The 21,580-nt window shown below is 28.1% G+C and overlaps 3 protein-coding genes, 2 long non-coding RNA genes and 1 pseudogene across 7 annotated transcripts; 4 read left to right on the top strand and 2 right to left on the bottom strand.

Moving 5' to 3' along the window:
* Positions 1-823: 823 nt before the first annotated feature.
* On the bottom strand, positions 824-2,870 carry LOC147909894 (acireductone dioxygenase-like). Its single transcript, XM_087405145.1, has 4 exons — positions 2,650-2,870; positions 1,874-2,009; positions 1,535-1,714; positions 824-1,314 (listed from the first exon to the last, which is right to left on the bottom strand). The coding sequence occupies exons 1-4, from the start codon at positions 2,868-2,870 to the stop codon at positions 1,180-1,182; spliced, it is 672 nt and encodes a 223-aa protein (XP_087261271.1). The 3' UTR covers positions 824-1,179.
* A 2,684-nt stretch (positions 2,871-5,554) lies between these two features.
* Positions 5,555-8,358, top strand: LOC147909895 (uncharacterized). The gene is made up of 2 exons (XR_015544749.1): positions 5,555-7,064; positions 7,705-8,358. It is a non-coding gene; the product is annotated as an uncharacterized LOC147909895 (long non-coding RNA).
* A 439-nt stretch (positions 8,359-8,797) lies between these two features.
* Positions 8,798-10,415, top strand: LOC147909896 (ribonucleoside-diphosphate reductase subunit M2-like; annotated as a pseudogene). The gene is made up of 3 exons (XR_015544748.1): positions 8,798-9,042; positions 9,120-9,339; positions 9,497-10,415. The product of XR_015544748.1 is annotated as a ribonucleoside-diphosphate reductase subunit M2-like (transcript).
* Positions 10,416-10,638: 223 nt separating this feature from the next.
* On the bottom strand, positions 10,639-12,783 carry LOC105144924 (acireductone dioxygenase 1). 2 transcript variants are annotated; one of them, XM_011054281.2, is made up of 5 exons: positions 12,473-12,783; positions 11,691-11,810; positions 11,352-11,531; positions 10,979-11,136; positions 10,639-10,885 (listed from the first exon to the last, which is right to left on the bottom strand). In XM_011054281.2, exons 1-4 carry the CDS (start codon positions 12,593-12,595, stop codon positions 11,002-11,004), a joined length of 558 nt encoding a protein of 185 aa, XP_011052583.1. In that variant the 5' UTR covers positions 12,596-12,783; the 3' UTR covers positions 10,639-10,885; positions 10,979-11,001. The 2 variants fall into 2 exon arrangements, with proteins under 2 accessions (XP_011052583.1, XP_011052518.1); XM_011054216.2 differs by having other exon boundaries at positions 10,639-11,136; positions 12,473-12,779.
* Positions 12,687-21,514, top strand: LOC105152521 (uncharacterized). Its single transcript, XM_087405147.1, has 6 exons — positions 12,687-12,691; positions 12,851-12,872; positions 14,278-14,355; positions 15,526-16,935; positions 17,589-18,547; positions 19,086-21,514. Exons 1-6 carry the CDS (start codon positions 12,687-12,689, stop codon positions 19,246-19,248), a joined length of 2,637 nt encoding a protein of 878 aa, XP_087261273.1. The 3' UTR covers positions 19,249-21,514.
* LOC147909897 (uncharacterized) lies at positions 12,880-13,729 on the top strand. The gene is made up of 2 exons (XR_015544750.1): positions 12,880-13,108; positions 13,191-13,729. It is a non-coding gene; the product is annotated as an uncharacterized LOC147909897 (long non-coding RNA).
* Positions 21,515-21,580: the final 66 nt, after the last annotated feature.

Here is a 21,580-nt window from a genome sequence, read left to right on the forward strand (position 1 = left end):
CGAAAAAATATTTGTACAGTGTTTATAGAATATATTGTAAATTGACGGCATCAATAAGAAAGTTAATGTAAATGCATTTTTATATATTTTTGCACATCAATTACAATAATTTTCAGTTGTAATTTCCAAAATGCTATTTTATAAGTAGTATGTGTTTTGAAAAAATATAATTTTAATTTATAAAATTGTTAATGTAGTTTTTTATATTTAATTCTTATTGTAATTGATAAATGAAAAAACTTTTAGAAAAAAAATGTACAAATAATTCTTCTAAAAGATACTTTTTTATGATGCCATCGAATTATTCAACAAACTTTTGAGCAACAAACCGCGTTTGCTTAAATCTTAAATATGTGTGTACAGAGTATTAAATATGAAACGAATTCTAATTTATTATATAAGAAACTAACCGTGATATTTTGTGACACTTTCGGAACATCTTTTTACGATTTGATTGCGATTTTATAATTGAACAAATCAATTAAACAATTAGGTATTGGTAAAAGTTTTTGTCATGTTAATTCTGTTCTGTTATAAAATCTTATTGATGACATATCGAAAAAAGGACTACATAATTTTGAATAAATAACTACATATAAATATTATAGTCTTGATTACTTTAAAATTTAAAGCTGTAAAAAAATACTTAAAACAGTATTTATATAGTAGATAAGTCTGTAACAACTAGATCTGTAACAACTATGCGGCAATAAAATTAATAAAGCTTTTTATTGATTATTTTAAAGATTTTAAAAATGAAAAAATGGTTTGAAAACAAAAAGAATAGAAGAGAGAAAAAGACTATAGAAATTAAAATATAATATGGAAAAATTAAAACAAATGTTTTATTTAAAGATAAATACATCTACAATATTAACATATTAAACAAGCAATTGTGCGTACAGCTGCTGTTTTACATTTATTCATTAGATTATCATGATTGTATAACATTACTTATGTATATACATATATTTAATGTTATCTGCTTTCGAAAAACCAATCAGAAATATTAGATTTTTATCTAATCGCCACCTCTCAGAAGACCGAAAAGATCTTATCAGAGCTGTAGATTAATTCGAAATTGGCATTTAATTATAGATCCCATGATCCCACGGCTAGATAGATATAAAAAATATACTTTCTCATAGAAACTCACGTGTAACATATTCTATGGGATTATCAAGGTAAAGATACTTGGAAACCTTTTTGCAAATTATTGAGGTACTGCTTGCGGCATTCCATGTTCTCGGCTGGTCTATTATATGGCAACCAAACTGGCTCTCCCACGAAATATCTCTTTGCTCTTATATAATTCTAAAAGTTTTCTTAGAAATTAGAGATCCATTTATTATATAAAAATTAGAAATTTATTTTAAATTTATTCTAAATATATTAGAGATTTGTTTAATATCTAAACAGAAAAAAGATATTTCTTTAAATATTTAAACGAAGATTGACAGAAAAAGAGAAATAAAATAAGTCAAGATCAGATGTGATGTGAAAAGAATTTGTAAGCATTTGTAAATATTCTTACGTTAGTGTCCAGAGTGAAACGATGATAAATTCCACTGGGTATGATTATTAGATCGCCGGCCATTACTTTAATCCGGATCCATTGATCATCCTTATCCCGCACGTCGAAATAGCCTGAACCATCCAGAATCAGTCGTATCTCCTCGTCAGAATGAAGATGTTCGGTGAAGAAGATTTTTAACTAAAAATCAAATTTGGATGGAGGTATATAATTAAAGGTATTGAAGAAATATGCTCTATTAAATATATAGAAACGTATGGTATCAATTAAAAATCTTGATATTTTTGTAATGAACAATAATAATTATGACTTTAAAAATAGAGATGATATCTTTTGTACCTTCTCTTCGTAATTTTCTAAGCATTTTTTGGAACATGTTGATTCATCTTCATATGTGTAACCACGTTTCTGGCGTAGTTCTTTCAGAATAGTATCTACCTCGTAATTTAGATGATTATCTGGGAAATGATGGTATATAATAACAAATATAAAGGGGAAATATTATGAGTACCTGTTTCATGGTTCCTCTAAATTCTATTACACTATAACCATGTGCATTTTGTTCAAAATTTCTAGTCTTCATGTTGTGGATTAAAATAGTCTGTAGTATAATTGTACGAATGTAAATACATTAATACTAAATATAGAGAAAAAATAATGAGAGTGTTATAAGATTTAGAACTGAAGAAAGTACATGAATAATCAGATCTGTCTTATATTGATTTTTACGTTTAGCTTTTGTTTATCAATTTAAAGCTAAAACTAATCAGGTCAGAGTATACATGTATCCAAGTATAGACTAAACAACAAACAAGTCGATATGGACATACTATATGTTGTATGGATATGTTTACAGGTCTGACATTACATAGGAGGATAATAGTATAAAATGGAACGACGGTTTAATCGAGAAGAAAGAGGGCTATAATATTTACTGTCCACATTAAATTCATATCCACATAACATTAGCTCCAAGATTTATATTTAGCTGATCGTGAAGTGGATATCGAGATTGCAATAATTACGTATCATCTTGTTCAATGTATTTCAAAATACATGTTCAATCGGGGCATGAGACGGCAACAATCTCAAAAATATCGGGGCATATTTCTAACCTCAAAATATTCCAACCCCGTTGTGGGCGCCCAGTTATCATCGAAACAATTCTGTGCGTTGCCGTGGTGGTGTCCAAGTTTTGATCACCGCGGGGCGGCGGGTCCATGCATACAAGCCATACCCTAGGCTCCTCGTTCATACTACGAGTAGCCGAATAATCCAATAATGAGGAGACACCGGAGATTGACGTCGTAGTGTTACGAATGGATACGGAAGGCATTTCCCATGTTCAGGCTTAATACCACACTTAATACGCACGAAAGAGATTAAGATGCAAATTCCGGAGAAGTGCGAAAGTCATAATTATAAGTTTATATTTGACCTTCACCGGTAATTTACAAAATTCGTGGTAGTCATTAAAAGTAGAGTGCAAGAAATTAATCCGTTTTTTTAGCCCTCAATTTTTGGAATTGTTGAGCCAAATTTTACCTTGTAAGTAAACATTATCACAAATAAATTGTCAAGTTAGGATGATAATTATTATGTTGTCAGAGTTGAGGGGTGGAAGGGGGAGGGTGGAATCAAAATCCGTTATTGAATTATTATAGATCTGTAAGATCCCAGTATTTTAAAAAAGTTGATCTAACCAGGTATATATCACTTGACCACATCGCTAATTGGCTAATTTAGATTCATATAATTTCATTAATAAAGCAGTTAAAATTACTAGAAACCGGCCAATGTAGGTGGTGCATACAATTGAACTATATACGATGCGCCACGATCCAGCCGATAAAGCTAAGATCAATTCGACATCACACTTATTCAGGTATGATTTTCAGGTGATTTGGCATACGTTCAGTCCAAAAATTGAGAGCCCAAAAACGGGCAAAAAAAAAAAAAACCACCTTTCTTCACTCTTTATGCGTGCATTATGTAGGATTTTTATGCCATAAAATCATATTTATTATTATTTAATGCTATTATATTATCTATATTTATTATATGAATTTCTATAGAGAGAAAAAAATCAGTGGTGTGTGGTTTCATATTTTTTTCTTCTAATAATTATTCTAATTAACTTTATTCTTTTAAAAATTATTTTGAAAGAATAAAATTGTTAATTAAAACAAAATAATTATTAGAAGAAAAAATATGCTGAAACACACCAGATTCTTTTACACACACACACACACACACACACACACACACACACACACACACACACACACACACACACACACACACACACACACACACACACACAAAATTAAGACAAAAGTACCATTCTGTTTTGGTATAGCCGAAATTGAAAAGTATTATCATCCAGCTTCTTTCTCTTTTCCAAAAGATCGATATATTTAGATCCGCACATCATACGTATTTACATCATTTTTTTTGCGGAGATGCATTATTATATTATATTTACATATTTTATATATAATATTGTTTATATATTTTATTATATTAAGACTTGCTACTAAAACGTCTATTTTTAAGATATTTTTACTCAAGATGGATTCAATTTTGTATCAATTTATTGATTGCATCACATTAATATTACAACAAGAGAACCTACATGGACAATTGACACTTCTCTCATCTCGTACGAAGGAGACTTCGTATTTCATTGACAAAATAATAACATCTATTATAAAACAAGTCAAAATTTTAGAAAGCAATTTGAGATTCAAGTTATATAATATTAAAATATTTACTGAAGACAGTTGTAATCTTGAAATAAGGAAAATATTCCAATATTGGCCAAATTTTACAACTATTTGTTATTGAATACGAATTTTCCCTCACAGCAGCTTCTTAGAAAGGATGTAAGACTCGACTACGTGGTCGGTACATGTCCCACTCTTTCAGTTTATCTCTTCATACATATTGTATTAGTAACAATACATATTTTATATTAATAAGGCTTAATAATATATTAGTAATAAAACATATCATCTATTAATAAGGATTAATAATGATTTATAAATAATTTTAATTTTCTAATTGTATTATAGATCTGTATAGTGCAATCATGAATATATATTAACTATATATCATATATTGAACATATACTTTTTAATACTATATTTGATTTTTTATTTAAATCAATGCGTGTATGGAATGTAGTTGATTGGGTTTTAATATTGGTGTTAATATTATATGACACAAAAATGTGAGAAATATATTAAATATTATATCATCTGTAGTTTTCTATTACCACAATTTTAACATAGCATATAAAACATTGATATCATTACGAAAAAGATCTGTTTATTTCATTATTGAATATAATGGAATATATAATGTATGTTTTGTTGAGTGTTAATTTAAATACTTATTTATTTAGTACCTTTATAACGATAAGGAAAAATTGTATTGAATAAGAATAATAAAGCCAAAACAGTTTTAGATTTATTTTATATTTCTATGCACATATAAGTGCATATATAAAAAATAATACATTTATATACGTATATTATTTTATATGTATGCGTGCGTGCATGCGTGCGCGCGTACGTATGCGTGTTAAAAGTTCTGAAACAGCTAATTACTTCAAAAATTATTGGTTTATTGGAAAAATGTTTCACAAAAGTTGTAGGATTTCAACAAATGCATCAAACGATGACACCCATTTTATCTGGAATACGATGTGGAAGAACTCTCACAATTAACTTTAAAATTTTTAATGGAAATGCCCACTTTTTATTCAACATTCTTAGTTGACATCAAGATTTTTTCAAAACTTTTATAATCATATTTTGAAAAACCTTGATGTCAGTTATAAGAATATTGAAAAATAGAGTTTCCATTAAAAATTTTAAAGTTGACTTTTGAGGATTCTTCCACACTTGCTTTCAAGGTTAAATAGATATTGTTGTTTACATTACATTTATATGTATATGTATATTTATCTGTAACATGTACATCGTTACTGCATATTTTATGTTATTATTATGAAATTATAATATAATTGTTAACATATTTTGTTTAATTTTATATATTGTTAATATATTTTATTATTAATATATTTTATTTATGTAATCCATATACAGATAATATGGCACTTGAAGTGCGAAGACTTATTAGTTGAATCGCTTGTGCACATACCATTGGATCTGTGTGTGCAAATTTTAGAAACAACGTTTAAACACATAAACGAATTACAATTTCCACGAGCCAGACGCCTTGTTTTTCTTCTGATCTGCAAGGTGTACTATAAATGTTTATGGCTGCACTTAGGTACACTATCAGAACAAAATGTGATGGAATGCGTTCATCAATTAATAACATATTTTGAAAAATTGTTAGACTTCCTTGTCAATCCTATGTTTGATACTTCTCATACATCATGCAGCAATGAAAAGAAAGTATTTGCAACATGGTATATTAGTGAAAAACATGCTTCACTATATTAGGAAGTGCATGCATAGCAAAATTGAAAATTATTGGAAAAATAATCTAGCAGCATCATTCACACTTACGTACGGCAACTTTAATGAACACAAAATGAATTATTATCACATACTTCCTGTCGACGAAGTAAAATCCATTATAACAAGATTAGACCAAAAATTGACTAATTTGCTTGTAAATCAGATTAAGCACATTGAACCTTCCGAATATATAGTTTGGGAAAACACCGTAGATGATGAAATCACTATAATATCACTACAACAAGGCATCGCCATGGAATGCCATTACTTTATAGAGTTTGTGAAGCAGAATAAATTTTTCATGACAAACGAGAAATTACTCCTCTATCTGAAACAACTTGTAGGTTCAAGAAAATCCGAAGAATCTGTTTTAACTCTTCAAGAACTCTGTCGTAAAATCACAGATGGTAGATCGCATGGTATGAGGGAGAGTTGATTAAACGCTATAAAGAATGGGATTTGTCTATATTGGATTTTATCAACGAAAAGATAGAATTGTTGAGAATTTACGATGTTTCCGTTATACTCGAATATCTTCATTATATATTCGCATATCTGCATACTAATGCAGAAAAGTATCGGGTGTATGTGTCAGTATTAAGAATATTGATTCAGCTAACAGTAAATGACTTGCATTATGTTGTACAAAATTATGTGGAGCAGCATTTTGACGACAATCCTTTAGAGTATCTGTACAATGAAAGATGCTTCACAGAATTCATAGAGAAATCTTCATTTATGGATCCTTGCGAAATGACTGATTTGGTTAGAACCCAAGAATTGCGTATCCTCTTAATCTTTATTCTGTTAAATTCCAAGGAAGTTTTAAGTAAATTTGTGATGTATGAAATAGGCGTTGAATTCTCCAATGATTTTATGTTCGAAGAAAATATGTCTTTAGTGCGATCGTATTACACTTTAAACAGCAATATCAATGCAACATATTGATGTACATACTGAAGGATATAATTTTCGTACAGCGCATAATATTATGCTCCCGTTTTATAGATTTTATGGATAATGTATTAAGCCATCAGGTGATACAATGCTATAAATGAAATAATTATTATAAAGCTAAATTCGATCTTACGCTTATTATTCATGATATAATGTATAAATTCTATATTTTTTATTAATACACCAGAATAGGGTTATTTAAAACAAATTCAAGTTATTTTTAAGAAAACGATATTTCAAGAACTTGGCCAGGAAAACATTTTCCAATTTCAAAAATTAAAAAGATTAATACCTATATTATATACAGGGTTGGCCATATTCGACGGAAAGATGATGATTTTTTTTCAATCATGGGAAACGTCGTTACTCGATCTAACATCTCTTTCCCATGATTGAAAAAAAAACATCTTTCCGTCGAATATGGCCAACCCTGTATTATATTAATACACATATATTTCTCTCCTCAAATCACGAAATAATTTTTTTTAAAGTTCAGCTATTTAAATTTTTAAATAATCGAAATCTATTGAATAAAAATTCGTATTTGTTAGTCAAAAATAAATTTCATAGTATTTTTCTTGTCAATTCAAGATAAAGTTTTATTCGAATATACTTATAATTAATGTTAATTTAAACATACGTTATAATAATAGTAATCTTTTTTTATTAATTTTCACCTTGTTAAAATTCCATATTAATTTTTTCTAAATTTTTTCATAGATGATGACGGCAGACGAAATAATTAACGAACTTTATGTTATCTATCTAGTTCGTAATTGTTTAGAGAAGACTAATACCGTAATAATTATATTATTACATATGTACAGTATCGTGCAGAGAAAACTTTTCACGTACAGAACTAGTTTTATATATTTAATACTGGCATTGTTGAAGACGACGTCATTGCTAAGGAGAGGCAACAAAACTTTTTCAAAAATCATGGCGTATGAACGAGAAGACATTATAAATAGCATATTAAAGGCTTTGGACATATTCATTACAACGCCAATTGTACAGTATTATATGCACTCAAATAGTATATAATATCTCAGTAAATATATGCATTGATTCCCTAGCTTTTGGAGTTAGACATTAAGAGTTAACAAACCTGATTCTGGAAAAATCATTGTTTCGAAACCTCATCTCCAGAGGAGATCCATATCGATTTCTATCATAGAGCCATTGAATGGAATTTAGTATTACTAGCAACTTTTACATATACGAGATGAGCAAAAAGTAGTAAGTCGGACAATCTAAATATCTCGGAAATAAAACATTTGAAAAAAAAAACATTTTAATACAAAAGTTGTAAAGTTTCATCAAATAAATCCAATGTTGAACCCATATAACCTTGAACACAAGTATAAAACAAAATCTAATAATCGGCGATACTTGAACTTTATCAATCCATATCTCAAAAAGTACTTAACTAAAAGAAATTTTATTGTAGTGTTTTTTGAGAAGATCTCAATGTCAATTAAGAATATTGAATAGAAGTTACCAAGTTAAAAATTTTACAGTTGACTTAAAGCTCATACCTCAAATGAATATCGCCGTTTGGTGCATTTGATGAAATCTTACAATTTTTATATGAAACTTTTCTCAAATGTTTTGTTTTTGAGATATTTAGCCAGTCTGATACTTTTCGATTACTTTATACGATACTTTCAAGTTGTGTATAATTTGCATTCTACTTTCATAAAATAGAATAATTCATTTACTTCAGCTTACGCATTATTTTTATATTTATACTTATGTTTATACTTATGTTTGAATTTATATTTATGTTTTAAGTATATTACTAAAACACATGATGAATTTTATTTCCAGAGATTTCTTATTTAATGCGATTGAGACACTTCCTTGTGTGAGGAAGAAGGCTAATTGGGCATTAAATTGGATCAATCACGAGAGTGCTACGTTTCCCGAACGTGTAGTCGCATTTGCGGCGGTTGAGGTATCTTCTTCAGTGGCAGTTTCGCAGCCATTTTTTGGCTAAAGAAACGAGGAGTCATGCCAGGTCTCACCTTCAGCAACGAACTTATCTCGCGAGACGAAGTTAGTAAATTAGTTTTTTTTATAATAGGTTATTCAATTTTTATTTAATAAATTTTATATTTATTGTTTATTTATAGGGATTACACTGCGATTTCGCCTGTTTAATGTTTAAACACATCGTACAAAAGCCATCGTTTGAGCGTGTGAAATCAATTGTAATGGACGCCGTAGAAATTGAAAAGGGAATTTTTGACGCAAGCGTTGCCGGTTGAACTAATAGGAATGAATCGCACATTCATGTGTAACTACATCGAATTTGTTGCGGACAGATTATTCGTTGCATTAGGATTTGAAAAGGTAATGTATAAAAAAGCTTATGAATGTATTCTTTATTTTAATATTTTCTAATGTTTTTATTTTCTATAATGATAGATACTGATAATTTCGTAATAAAATTTTAGATGTTATTTTAATTTTATTTATTAAGAGGTATAGAATATCGTGATAATTTTAGGTTTACAATTCGGAGAATCCGTTCTCTTTCATGGATTTCATCTCTATGATGGGTAAGACAAATTTCTTTGAGAAAAAAGTAGGTGAGTACAAGAAGTTCGGAGTCATGGAGGAAGATTCTAAAAAGAAGAGCACGTTAGGTGTGATGTTTGGTGCAAAGTTTTAAGGTAAAAAGTTTGAATATACAAATAATATAAAACGAACAAAAAATGTACTCCTCGAGGGAGAAAAAAGATATATTTGGTAATTCCGCGACTTTGAAATAATTTTATAATAATGATAAACTTTAAGACAAAAATTTTTGACAAATATTCTCGAGACGAAAAAATATTTGTACAGTGTTTATAGAATATATTGTAAATTGACGGCATCAATAAGAAAGTTAATGTAAATGCATTTTTATATATTTTTGCACATCAATTACAATAATTTTCAGTTGTAATTTCCAAAATGCTATTTTATAAGTAGTATGTGTTTTGAAAAAATATAATTTTAATTTATAAAATTGTTAATGTAGTTTTTTATATTTAATTCTTATTGTAATTGATAAATGAAAAAACTTTTAGAAAAAAAATGTACAAATAATTCTTCTAAAAGATACTTTTTTATGATGCCATCGAATTATTCAACAAACTTTTGAGCAACAAACCGCGTTTGCTTAAATCTTAAATATGTGTGTACAGAGTATTAAATATGAAACGAATTCTAATTTATTATATAAGAAACTAACCGTGATATTTTGTGACACTTTCGGAACATCTTTTTACGATTTGATTGCGATTTTATAATTGAACAAATCAATTAAACAATTAGGTATTGGTAAAAGTTTTTGTCATGTTAATTCTGTTCTGTTATAAAATCTTATTGATGACATATCGAAAAAAGGACTACATAATTTTGAATAAATAACTACATATAAATATTATAGTCTTGATTACTTTAAAATTTAAAGCTGTAAAAAAATACTTAAAACAGTATTTATATAGTAGATAAGTCTGTAACAACTAGATCTGTAACAACTATGCGGCAATAAAATTAATAAAGCTTTTTATTGATTATTTTAAAGATTTTAAAAATGAAAAAATGGTTTGAAAACAAAAAGAATAGAAGAGAGAAAAAGACTATAGAAATTAAAATATAATATGGAAAAATTAAAACAAATGTTTTATTTAAAGATAAATACATCTACAATATTAACATATTAAACAAGCAATTGTGCGTACAGCTGCTGTTTTACATTTATTCATTAGATTATCATGATTGTATAACATTACTTATGTATATACATATATTTAATGTTATCTGCTTTCGAAAAATTTTAATCCAATCAGAAATATTAGATTTTTATCTAATCGCCACCTCTCAGAAGACCGAAAAGATCTTATCAGAGCTGTAGATTAATTCGAAATTGGCATTTAATTATAGATCCCATGATCCCACGGCTAGATAGATATAAAAAATATACTTTCTCATAGAAACTCACGTGTAACATATTCTATGGGATTATCAAGGTAAAGATACTTGGAAACCTTTTTGCAAATTATTGAGGTACTGCTTGCGGCATTCCATGTTCTCGGCTGGTCTATTATATGGCAACCAAACTGGCTCTCCCACGAAATATCTCTTTGCTCTTATATAATTCTAAAAGTTTTCTTAGAAATTAGAGATCCATTTATTATATAAAAATTAGAAATTTATTTTAAATTTATTCTAAATATATTAGAGATTTGTTTAATATCTAAACAGAAAAAAGATATTTCTTTAAATATTTAAACGAAGATTGACAGAAAAAGAGAAATAAAATAAGTCAAGATCAGATGTGAAAAGAATTTGTAAGCATTTGTAAATATTCTTACGTTAGTGTCCAGAGTGAAACGATGATAAATTCCACTGGGTATGATTATTAGATCGCCGGCCATTACTTTAATCCGGATCCATTGATCATCCTTATCCCGCACGTCGAAATAGCCTGAACCATCCAGAATCAGTCGTATCTCCTCGTCAGAATGAAGATGTTCGGTGAAGAAGATTTTTAACTAAAAATCAAATTTGGATGGAGGTATATAATTAAAGGTATTGAAGAAATATGCTCTATTAAATATATAGAAACGTATGGTATCAATTAAAAATCTTGATATTTTTGTAATGAACAATAATAATTATGACTTTAAAAATAGAGATGATATCTTTTGTACCTTCTCTTCGTAATTTTCTAAGCATTTTTTGGAACATGTTGATTCATCTTCATATGTGTAACCACGTTTCTGGCGTAGTTCTTTCAGAATAGTATCTACCTCGTAATTTAGATGATTTATCTGTAAAATAGATTGTATATAATAACAAATATAAATACAATATAGTATGAGTAAATTTATGTTACTCGTAAAATTCTATTCACTATAAACATGTCATTTTTTTACAAAAATTTATATCTTCATTTTTATTAAAATAGTATGTATTATAATGTACGAATGTTAAAATGACATTAAATACTAAATAATAATATGAAAAATAATGAAGGTTTATAAGATTTATAACTGAAGAAAATTACATAAATAATCAGATCTATCTTATATTTATTTTTACTTGTACTTTTTGGATTCAATTTAAAGCTAAAAGCTAATAACGAGTATAGAGAGTACATGTATCAAGTATATATCTTTAAAAAAAAACAAAGAGAAATATGGACATACAATATGTTATATAATATGTTACATGTCATACATTACATTATATAATATAATATGTATAAGAATGTAAGCGACGTTTTAATAATATAGAAATATGTTATTATAAATATGTATATACACATTAAATTCATATCAACATTTAGCTCCAATATCTTATATTTAGCTGATCGTGATTGGATATCGAGATTGGCAATAATTACGTATCATCTTGTCAATGTATTTTCAAAATACATGGTTCAATCGGGCATGAGACGGCAACAATCTCAAAAATCGGGCATATTTCTAACCTCAAAATATTCCACGCCCGTTGTGGCGAACAGGTTATCCAGCGAAACATATTCTGGCGGTTGCCTGTGGTGTTCCAATTTTTGATCAGCATCGCTGCTGTCCATATACCAAGCGCATACCATAGTCTCTCGTTCAAATAATAACGTTATTCCGAATAATCCAAATAATGATGATGACACCGGAGATTGGACTTCTGTATTTTAACTAGATTGTATGACGTAAGCAATTTACCAATTATCAGCTTAATACCAACAGCTTAATACTCAACGATAAGGAGATGTAGATGCAAATTCCGAGAAATTTCGAAAAATACGATGAATATAAGTTTATATTACCTTCACCGTTAATTTAAAAGAGACAAACTTTAAATAAGAAAGGATTCTTAAAGACAAAATTCTGGTAAGTCATTAAAAGAGAGTGAAGAAATTATCCGTTTTTTAGCCCTCAATTTTGTGAATTGTGTGCCAAATTTTACCTTGTAATGAAACATTAATCACAAAGAAATTTCAAGTTAGGATGATAATTATTATGTTGTCAGAGTTGAGGGGTGGAAGGGGGAGGGTGGAATCAAAATCCGTTATTGAATTATTATAGATCTGTAAGATCCAGTATTTTAAAAAAGTTGATCTAACCAGGTATATATCACTTGACCACATCGCTAATTGGCTAATTTAAGATTCATATAATTTCATTAATAAAGCAGTTAAAAATTACTAGAAACCGGCCAATGTAGGTGGTGCATGCAATTGAACTATATACGATGCGCCACGATCCAGCCGATAAAGCTAAGATCAATTCGACATCACACTTATTCAGGTATGATTTTCAGGTGATTTGGCATACGTTCAGTCCAAAAATTGAGAGCCCAAAAACGGGCAAAAAAAAACCACCTTTCTTCACTCTTTATGCGTGCATTATGTAGGATTTTTATGCCATAAAATCATATTTATTTATTATTTAATGCTATTATATTATCTATATTTATTATATGAATTTCTATAGAGAGAAAAAAATCAGTGGTGTGTGGTTTCATATTTTTTTCTTCTAATAATTATTCTAATTAACTTTATTCTTTTAAAAATTATTTTGAAAGAATAAAATTGTTAATTAAAACAAAATAATTATTAGAAGAAAAAATATGCTGAAACACACCAGATTCTTTTACACACACACACACACACACACACACACACACACACACACACACACACACACACACACACACACACACACACACACACAAAATTAAGACAAAAGTACCATTCTGTTTTGGTATAGCCGAAATTGAAAAGTATTATCATCCAGCTTCTTTCTCTTTTCCAAAAGATCGATATATTTAGATCCGCACATCATACGTATTTAAAAAATTTCGACTCGCATCATTTTTTTTGCGGAGATGCATTATTATATTATATTTACATATTTTATATATAATATTGTTTATATATTTTATTATATTTAAGACTTGCTACTAAAACGTCTATTTTTTAAGATATTTTTACTCAAGATGGATTCAATTTTGTATCAATTTATTGATTGCATCACATTAATATTACAACAAGAGAACCTACATGGACAATTGACACTTCTCTCATCTCGTACGAAGGAGACTTCGTATTTCATTGACAAAATAATAACATCTATTATAAAACAAGTCAAAATTTTAGAAAGCAATTTGAGATTCAAGTTATATAATATTAAAATATTTACTGAAGACAGTTGTAATCTTGAAATAAGGAAAAATATTCCAATATTGGCCAAATTTTACAACTATTTGTTATTGAATACGAATTTTCCCTCACAGCAGCTTCTTAGAAAGGATGTAAGACTCGACTACGTGGTCGGTACATGTCCCACTCTTTCAGTTTATCTCTTCATACAGGTAATTCACATATTGTATTAGTAACAATACATATTTTATATTAATAAGGCTTAATAATATATTAGTAATAAAACATATCATCTATTAATAAGGATTAATAATGATTTATAAATAATTTTAATTTTCTAATTGTATTATAGATCTGTATAGTGCAATCATGAATATATATTAACTATATATCATATATTGAACATATACTTTTTAATACTATATTTGATTTTTTATTTAAATCAATGCGTGTATGGAATGTAGTTGATTGGGTTTTAATATTGGTGTTAATATTATATGACACAAAAATGTGAGAAATATATTAAATATTATATCATCTGTAGTTTTCTATTACCACAATTTTAACATAGCATATAAAACATTGATATCATTACGAAAAAGATCTGTTTATTTCATTATTGAATATAATGGAATATATAATGTATGTTTTGTTGAGTGTTAATTTAAATACTTATTTATTTAGTACCTTTATAACGATAAGGAAAAAATTGTATTGAATAATAAAGCCAAAAACAGTTTTAGATTTATTTTATATTTCTATGCACATATAAGTGCATATATAAAAAATAATACATTTATATACGTATATTATTTTATATGTATGCGTGCGTGCATGCGTGCGCGCGTACGTATGCGTGTTAAAAGTTCTGAAACAGCTAATTACTTCAAAAATTATTGGTTTATTGGAAAAATGTTTCACAAAAGTTGTAGGATTTCAACAAATGCATCAAACGATGACACCCATTTTATCTGGAATACGATGTGGAAGAACTCTCACAATTAACTTTAAAATTTTTAATGGAAATGCCCACTTTTTATTCAACATTCTTAGTTGACATCAAGATTTTTTCAAAACTTTTATAATCATATTTTGAAAAACCTTGATGTCAGTTATAAGAATATTGAAAAATAGAGTTTCCATTAAAAATTTTAAAGTTGACTTTTGAGGATTCTTCCACACTTGCTTTCAAGGTTAAATAGGTATTGTTGTTTACATTTATATGTATATGTATATTTATCTGTAACATGTACATCGTTACTGCATATTTTATGTTATTATTTATGAAATTATAATATAATTGTTAACATATTTTGTTTAATTTTATATATTGTTAATATATTTTATTATTAATATATTTTATTTATGTAATCCATATACAGATAATATGGCACTTGAAGTGCGAAGACTTATTAGTTGAATCGCTTGTGCACATACCATTGGATCTGTGTGTGCAAATTTTAGAAACAACGTTTAAACACATAAACGAATTACAATTTCCACGAGCCAGACGCCTTGTTTTTCTTCTGATCTGCAAGGTGTACTATAAATGTTTATGGCTGCACTTAGGTACACTATCAGAACAAAATGTGATGGAATGCGTTCATCAATTAATAACATATTTTGAAAAATTGTTAGACTTCCTTGTCAATCCTATGTTTGATACTTCTCATACATCATGCAGCAATGAAAAGTATTTGCAACATGGTATATTAGTGAAAAACATGCTTCACTATATTAGGAAGTGCATGCATAGCAAAATTGAAAATTATTGGAAAAATAATCTAGCAGCATCATTCACACTTACGTACGGCAACTTTAATGAACACAAAATGAATTATTATCACATACTTCCTGTCGACGAAGTAAAATCCATTATAACAAGATTAGACCAAAAATTGACTAATTTGCTTGTAAATCAGATTAAGCACATTGAACCTTCCGAATATATAGTTTGGGAAAACACCGTAGATGATGAAATCACTATAATATCACTACAACAAGGCATCGCCATGGAATGCCATTACTTTATAGAGTTTGTGAAGCAGAATAAATTTTTCATGACAAACGAGAAATTACTCCTCTATCTGAAACAACTTGTAGGTTCAAGAAAATCCGAAGAATCTGTTTTAACTCTTCAAGAACTCTGTCGTAAAATCACAGATGGTAGATCGCATGGTATGAGGGAGTTGATTAAACGCTATAAAGAATGGGATTTGTCTATATTGGATTTTATCAACGAAAAGATAGAATTGTTGAGAATTTACGATGTTTCCGTTATACTCGAATATCTTCATTATATATTCGCATATCTGCATACTAATGCAGAAAAGTATCGGGTGTATGTGTCAGTATTAAGAATATTGATTCAGCTAACAGTAAATGACTTGCATTATGTTGTACAAAATTATGTGGAGCAGCATTTTGACGACAATCCTTTAGAGTATCTGTACAATGAAAGATGCTTCACAGAATTCATAGAGAAATCTTCATTTATGGATCCTTGCGAAATGACTGATTTGGTTAGAACCCAAGAATTGCGTATCCTCTTAATCTTTATTCTGTTAAATTCCAAGGAAGTTTTAAGTAAATTTGTGATGTATGAAATAGGCGTTGAATTCTCCAATGATTTTATGTTCGAAGAAAATATGTCTTTAGTGCGATCGTATTACACTTTAAACAGCAATCAATGCAACATATTGATGTACATACTGAAGGATATAATTTTCGTACAGCGCATAATATTATGCTCCCGTTTTATAGATTTTATGGATAATGTATTAAGCCATCAGGTGATACAATGCTATAAATGAAATAATTATTATAAAGCTAAATTCGATCTTACGCTTATTATTCATGATATAATGTATAAATTCTATATTTTTTATTAATACACCAGAATAGGGTTATTTAAAACAAATTCAAGTTATTTTTAAGAAAACGATATTTCAAGAACTTGGCCAGGAAAACATTTTCCAATTTCAAAAATTAAAAAAGATTAATACCTATATTATATACAGGGTTGGCCATATTCGACGGAAAGATGATGATTTTTTTTCAATCATGGGAAACGTCGTTACTCGATCTAACATCTCTTTCCCATGATTGAAAAAAAAACATCTTTCCGTCGAATATGGCCAACCCTGTATTATATTAATACACATATATTTCTCTCCTCAAATCACGAAATATTTATGTAAATAATTTTTTTTAAAGTTCAGCTATTTAAATTTTTAAATAATCGAAATCTATTGAATAAAAATTCGTATTTGTTAGTCAAAAATAAATTTCATAGTATTTTTCTTGTCAATTCAAGATAAAGTTTTATTCGAATATACTTATAATTAATGTTAATTTAAACATACGTTATAATAATAGTAATCTTTTTTTATTAATTTTCACCTTGTTAAAATTCCATATTAATTTTTTCTAAATTTTTTCATAGATGATGACGGCAGACGAAATAATTAACGAACTTTATGTTATCTATCTAGTTCGTAATTGTTTAGAGAAGACTAATACCGTAATAATTATATTATTACATATGTACAGTATCGTGCAGAGAAAACTTTTCACGTACAGAACTAGTTTTATATATTTAATACTGGCATTGTTGAAGACGACGTCATTGCTAAGGAGAGGCAACAAAACTTTTTCAAAAATCATGGCGTATGAACGAGAAGACATTATAAATAGCATATTAAAGGCTTTGGACATATTCATTACAACGCCAATTGTACAGTATTATATGCACTCAAATAGCATAGAGCCACTTGAGATGAAATATCTGTTTCCAATTACGACGAATACAATTGAAATAATCCAGGAATACGAGAAACGTTGCTTTGTTATGCATCAACATTTGCGCACGGATCGACGATGCTATTTTAAATTGCGCAATTATGTGCAATCTTTTAAGCTCGATCGAGAATCTTTTATTCGTCATATGATATTGTATTGCTTTAAGATTGAGAACGAGATATATGGAGTTACTTTAACATTCATCTTCTTTCGCTATTATGGTTGGGCCAACGAGATGATAGCTTATGAGAACATAATGCAAATCAGTGCCGAGGCGTTGCAAATTGCCTTGATGAACATAGAATCGTTTTCCAAAAATACATTTATTATGTTATTACATTCGATCATAGACTTCTCCAACACAGTAGAAAATTTTATGCCTGATAACCAAGAAGAAATTCACCGTATCCTGTTGAAGACTTTATCCTCTATAAAAAATGTAATTGGCGAGAAGCGCTATAAACTTATGCATGACTTCTTGCTTAAGTATATTTACGTTGAAAACCAATCTTATCTGACAGAAAGAAAATATAATGAAATCTCCGAATGGATTTATGCACTCATCCATGGATACGTGCCTTGTACAGTATCTCTAATAGACTGGTAAATAACGATGTTTTTTTTCTTTTATGAAATGAACTTAATTTTTAATTACCAAAATCTTTATTGCATATGTGTGTATGTAGATCACGGATATATTTTATTATTGTCTTACTTTTTTAATAATATTTTAGTATTTTACATGTAATTTACTTAACGTTGTTGATTATTTGAAAAAAAAGATACACATTTTAATTATAAAATATATTGTATATGCGAGTAGAATATACATTATACACAAATACACATACATACACACACACATACACACACACACACACACACACACACACACACACATATATATATATGTATGTATGTATGTATGTATGTATGTATGTATGTATGTATGTCGTATATACACACATACAGAGAGGGGGAGAGGGATGGAGGAGGAAGAGGGAGAGGGAGAGAGAGAGAGAGAGAGTAATGAAAAATGTACATAAACTTAGTATAAAGATGTATAGAAAAATATAAAATGTTATAGATATCTGTTATATAGAAAATAAAATGTGTGATGTGTATATTTGATATGTTACAGCACTTGTGATAAATGTTCGTATTGCAAACGTCAAAGTTTTTTTAAGAACAAAATCGCAATGATGTATAACGCATATTTGTTCATTTGTGAATGCATCAAGATATCCACAGAATTTCATCATTATTATTATGAGCGATTACTGCGCAATTTATGTCCGGAATAATAAATTAATTTTGATAAAGTATAGAAAAATACTAGACGGGGGATAGTTGTAACGATTTTTAGAAATATTGATATATTGCTTTATTTATGATATATGTTCGTATTTCTTTTAATGCACATGACACAACAACTATTTAGATTTATGATACTATTTGTAAAAGGTGTAATTTTAGGCTATTTGTGAGTAAATATAAAATATAAAAATCCAAATTAGTACATCTTTTGCTCCGATTTGGGGCAAAACGAAACAGATCTAAGAAAAATTGTAATGTTTTAAAAATAAATTATATCTGTTCTAAAACAGAACGAATTCACTGCTTTAAAAACAAATTATCTGTTTTAAAATAGAAATTATCTTCTTACATTACTTTTATTTTTAAAACAGTTTGCTATTAAAAAGCAGTGAATTTTTGGTTTCGATGATTTTATTGAAAATTTTTCGAACGAAAGTTGCATAGCTTGAAGGGGGATACATGATGGAAATATGGATGAGATAATCGACCATATCACTTAAAATGAAACACCCTGAATATATTATTCACTGCTTTACAAATACGCATTCATTGCTTATTCACTCTAAACCAAACCTGTACATTTATTAATAAGAAATACTTACAACGCATCGCACGTGGCCACGTAACATAAAGATATGTAAATATACCTCAGCACGTGTAAATATACCTTGCATCGCAATATTTCGTAGCTACAGATTTCCTAATCTGAATAGTCGTCAACTTAAAATATTTCGGTTCAGGAAAAGTAGAACGATATTTTTTTCTTATCAAATCTTTATTTTTACACGAAAACGCATCGATTTAGTGTATTTTTATCAAAATTTTGAGATGACCGGGCTCTTATTAACATTTATCGTTAATTGTAATGGTGTTAATGATACAATGTACCCTAGCAATGCGGCACTTTTAACTCCAAATCAATGTTGTCAAAATTTATATAAATATATTTGAAACCACTTAAAAATATCAAAAAAGTCATGCACATAGCTTGAGGAAATGTATTTTAGAATTATAATAAAATGAAAATATGATAAAAAGCATTTTATTTGAAAGTTTAAAGCAAAAAAGTATAACATCGTAAATTTACACTTACATGGCTTATCTGAGCCCTATATACTTCTTTATACATGTGGTGCATACGCGATTAATGTCATGAGGCAAATGCTCGATACCGATTATTTCTGTTCTTATAATTATTTTATCTCTTATCATTTAAGAGAAATATGCATTGTTACAACTACCCTCCGTTATAACTGTCCTCTTGCAATCTCCGACCTTATTTTTATGAGATAGACCTTTATTATTTTTTAACAATATTGTAATTAAATTTATCTTTTTTTTATATTGATACATTTAATAAAGTATTTTGTAATGATGCTTTCCTTTCTTTACATGAAATATGTAAGAAACAATTGTGGCCAATAAATAAGAACGGATTGAAATGGATTAAAATAAATTCAGAAGATTTTCAGAAATATGTATTGGCGAATTAAAATGAATACTCTTCAGTGCTCAATCCGTTTTTATTCATTTATATGAATAATTGCATGAAATACATTTCTACTTTTAATCTAAATTCTAAAAATATTAGCTTTTTCTGTGCATTGTGAATACTGTTTAATTCAAAATTCTGAAAAGCAGTTTTTTAATTCAATTGAATCCAGTTAAATCCAATTAAATAAAAAAAAGTGTTCTTATTCAATTGAATTTAATTGGACTTAAAATACACATAAAAATTTTAATTTTAATCCATTATAAAACAAGGACAAATGGATGCTTATTTTAAGCATAAAACGGAATATCCAGCAAACGGGAATGGATTAAAATGGATTGAAATTTTTTTCTATCCGAATTTTAAATAGCGTATACCTTTTTTTGGATTTAATTGGAATCAATTGGATGCAATTGGATTGAAAAACTGCATTTCCTATTCAAAATTTTGAATTGAACAGTATTTACAATGTGTGTGTTGTGCACAGAAAAAACTAATATTATTTTTAGATTGAAAAGCATAGAGATATGCTCCATGCAATTCTTATAAATGAATAAAAATGCATTCAGGATTGAAAAGCATTCATTTTAACATTCGTGAATCGATATTTTTTGAAAATCTGAATCCATTTCAATTCATTTCAATCCATTCTCGTTTGCTGGGTGCACCTCATGTACATACTCTATACTAAGTGTTACATGTATTTTATTAAAAAAATTATTGTATTCAATAAAAAACTTTATTTCTTGTAGAATGAATAATGTGCATATAATACAAAATGTATGTCACAGATATATATAATTTTTAATTCATTATTATTTCTTTTT

The sequence above is a fragment of the Acromyrmex echinatior genome, chromosome 4 (assembly GCF_024713525.1).
Source record: "Acromyrmex echinatior isolate Ae372 chromosome 4, ASM2471352v2, whole genome shotgun sequence".
Classification (NCBI taxonomy): domain Eukaryota; kingdom Metazoa; phylum Arthropoda; class Insecta; order Hymenoptera; family Formicidae; genus Acromyrmex; species Acromyrmex echinatior.

Bases quoted from the DNA above. Each gene is read 5' to 3' on its own strand.
- LOC147909894 (XM_087405145.1), bottom strand. From the start codon at position 2,870: ATGCCTTCCGTATCCATTCGTAACACTACGACGTCAATCTCCGGTGTC. The intron at 2,010-2,649 runs GTTAGAAATATG...ATTTGTTATTAT, and splicing joins CGGGGTTGGAATATTTTGAG to ATACCATCATTTCCCAGATA. The intron at 1,715-1,873 runs GTACAAAAGATA...TTTGATTTTTAG, and splicing joins TAGAAAATTACGAAGAGAAG to TTAAAAATCTTCTTCACCGA.
- LOC105144924 (XM_011054281.2), bottom strand. From the start codon at position 12,595: ATGGTATGCGCTTGGTATATGGACAGCAGCGATGCTGATCAAAAATTG. The intron at 11,811-12,472 runs GTTAGAAATATG...TCTATTTTACAG, and splicing joins CGGGCGTGGAATATTTTGAG to ATAAATCATCTAAATTACGA. The intron at 11,532-11,690 runs GTACAAAAGATA...TTTGATTTTTAG, and splicing joins TAGAAAATTACGAAGAGAAG to TTAAAAATCTTCTTCACCGA.
- LOC105152521 (XM_087405147.1), top strand. The intron at 12,873-14,277 runs GTAAGTCATTAA...TTTCCCTCACAG, and splicing joins TTCTTAAAGACAAAATTCTG to CAGCTTCTTAGAAAGGATGT. The intron at 18,548-19,085 runs GTAAATAACGAT...GATATGTTACAG, and splicing joins ACAGTATCTCTAATAGACTG to CACTTGTGATAAATGTTCGT.